The sequence below is a fragment of the Aureococcus anophagefferens genome, assembly GCF_000186865.1.
Source record: "Aureococcus anophagefferens unplaced genomic scaffold AURANscaffold_2268, whole genome shotgun sequence".
NCBI lineage: Eukaryota > Pelagophyceae > Pelagomonadales > Pelagomonadaceae > Aureococcus > Aureococcus anophagefferens.
The window spans coordinates 1-1,015 of record NW_008706723.1 but is presented as its reverse complement, the minus strand read 5'-3'; the positions used below and the strand labels follow the sequence as shown (position 1 = coordinate 1,015).

Genomic DNA, 1,015 nt, shown 5'->3' with positions numbered 1-1,015 from the left:
GCGGGAGGTCGAGGGCGGGGCAGGAAAAGAGAGCGACATTCCCAACTTCAAAGGCTCCGATCTCGGCCGGTTTCCACTCGTTTCGGCTGGTTTTTGGACGAGCGATCATCTCTCGGAACGGTCTCGAAGCGTGGATGCTTTTTTCCGGAACGCGCGCGCGCGGAACACTCACGTTGAAGCGACGTTGAATCACTCTTTTCCTGCCCAGGTCGAGGGCGGGCCGCGGTGGTCCGACCGCGCGCTGCTCCTGTACGGCCCGCCGGGCTGCGGCAAGACGTCGCTCGTCGAGTGCCTCGCGGCGGAGTGGGGCCGCGGCGACCTCGTGACGGTCCACGGCGCCGAGCTCTACTCCCGGTTCTCCGTGTCCAAGTTCGGCGAGGCCAGGCGCCACTACGACCGCGCGCGGCAACTCGCGCCCGCGGTGCTCCACGTCAAGGGCCTGGACCTCGCCCTCGGCGACGTCCTCGCGCACCTCGGCGGCGCCGACCGCGACGACCGGGTCCTCGTCGTCGTCACGAACAGCGCGCCCCACGCGCTTCCCGCGGCGCCGCGGGGGCCGCGGCGGCGGCGGACGACGCGCGTCGCCGACGGCCTCGCGGCCTTCGACCAGATGCTCCACGTGGCGCCGCCGACGCAGGCCGACCGCGCGCGGGCCATCGCGCGCGGCGTCGCGGACCCGGCGGACGACCTGGACTTTTTGGATCTCGCGGCGCAGATGGACGGGTTCTCCTACCGCGCCGTCGCGGAGGCGTGCGCCGCGGCGACGCGGAGCGCGCGGCGCCGGTCGCCGAAGCGCGGCCGGCGCGTGCTGGGCGACGACTTCGACGACGTGCTCGACGCCGTGCCCATGCTCGCGGCCGTCGCGTCCGCGGGCCTCGGGTCCGGAGCGCCGGACGCCGCGCGGCGCCAGGCCGCGGAGGGCCTCGTCTGCGACTGGGTCGACGGCGGCCTCGCCTGGCGCGCGACGACGCCCGCCGCCGAGCGCGTCCTCGCGCGCTACGCCGCGACGATCACC

General features: G+C 74.3%; 1 protein-coding gene across 1 annotated transcript; it reads left to right on the top strand.

Moving 5' to 3' along the window:
* Nucleotides 1–208: 208 nt before the first annotated feature.
* Nucleotides 209–985, top strand: AURANDRAFT_69568 (hypothetical protein; the record flags this gene model as incomplete). The annotated part of the gene is made up of 1 exon (XM_009045340.1): nucleotides 209–985. A coding segment is annotated over one exon (777 nt), but the record flags the coding sequence as incomplete, so codon positions are not given.
* Nucleotides 986–1,015: the final 30 nt, after the last annotated feature.